This window comes from Nanorana parkeri, unplaced genomic scaffold (genome assembly GCF_000935625.1).
Source record: "Nanorana parkeri isolate BGI_ZX_2015 unplaced genomic scaffold, ASM93562v1 scaffold13, whole genome shotgun sequence".
NCBI lineage: Eukaryota > Metazoa > Chordata > Amphibia > Anura > Dicroglossidae > Nanorana > Nanorana parkeri.
The window spans coordinates 1,005,780-1,007,142 of NW_017306281.1; the positions used below are offsets into that span (position 1 = coordinate 1,005,780).

At 38.4% G+C, this 1,363-nt stretch overlaps 1 protein-coding gene across 1 annotated transcript in view; it reads left to right on the top strand.

Annotated features, from left to right (window-relative positions):
- Positions 1 to 1,363, top strand: part of WDR66 (WD repeat domain 66) — a 51,944-nt gene that overhangs the window by 46,143 nt on the left and 4,438 nt on the right. The window contains exon 23 of the mRNA XM_018556776.1: positions 334 to 435. Coding sequence (XP_018412278.1) covers positions 334 to 435 — 102 coding nt within the window. The remainder of the gene's footprint in view (positions 1 to 333; positions 436 to 1,363) is intronic.

The following is a 1,363-nucleotide window of genomic DNA, read 5'->3' on the forward strand; positions in this document are numbered from 1 at the left end:
CGAGTAACTTATAAACTTATATGTTGCTGTTTTTATAAACAGGTGGAAGACCCATAGTTTCTTCTGTGCTTTGGAGCGTACCCCTCTATCTATTATTTAACTACTTATTGGTTACTGCCTATCTGTCTTCTATATGCTATTGAGGCTATAGGCTTATTACTATTTTACTCTGTAATAGATTAGCTGCATGATTCTTTATTTGAAGAAAAAAAACCAGAGGTAAAAGGGTAATGTTGCCCGATGTCCCTGAATATATTGAAAGAACAGATGAGTTCAGTTCCCTTGTAAGTAATGGCGTTTTTTAATTTTCATCTATTTTCATGTTGCACACAGGTGAGCATATGACCGAAGAAGAGCTTGCAGAATATCTTACTACCTTGTTGGGATTAAATCCAGAAGGTGGAAGTTCAGAATTGGCAATCTATAATTCTACAGGTTTGTAACACAATGGAGCAGTAGAATGGGCATTCTTTAACCACTTCAAGACCAGGTGTTTAGACCCCCTTCCTGGCTAGGCCATTTTTCAGTATTCAGCGCTGCGGTACTTTGACTGACGTTTATTCCGTCATGCAACGCTGTACTGAAATGAATTTTATACCATTGTTTGGGGACAGATAGAGCTTTCTTTTGGTGGTATTTAAACACCACTGGGGTTTTTATTTTTTATTATAATTAGGAAAAATTACAGAATTTTTTTTTTTTACATTGTCAGGAAACAATTATTATTACCCAGTTTTTTGGTAAATTATAAAAGATCGGGTCACGTCGGGTAAATAGACACCAAACATGTCAAGCTTTAAAATTGCGCGCACCCGCGAAATCGCAGAAAACTACCATACCCAAAATTGGCCATAGGCGACACTTTAAAAGCTTTTACCGCTCATCAGTTTAGTGTTATCAGTGATTGATGGCCCTAGACTTATTGCTCTCACTCCGACGTTCGTGGCGATATGTAACATGTGCAGCGTAATGGGCGCAATCGTCTTTTTTGTACGTATTTGTGCCCCCGATCCGTGTTTGCATGTGTGTATGTATGGATGGGGACTTTAAAAAACTTTTTTGTTTTTTTATTCTTTTTTATGTGTAACTTTAAATTTGGGTGGGGAACTTTTTTTTTCCTTTTTTTTCCCCACTGTACTTTATTGCTATCACTAATTAAACTCCCCTATGTGATAGCAAAATATGTGACAGGTCCTCTTTATGGAGACATCAGGGGTCTCCAAGACCCCTAATGTCACCTAGGACCCCCAAAAGAAGCTGATGAAGCAGAGATCTGCTCCATCAGCTTCTTTCCAGCCTTCTGAAGCTGGAGAGTGACACAAGAATGCGGAAGTGATGTATTATACAACACTTCCGCATTCTT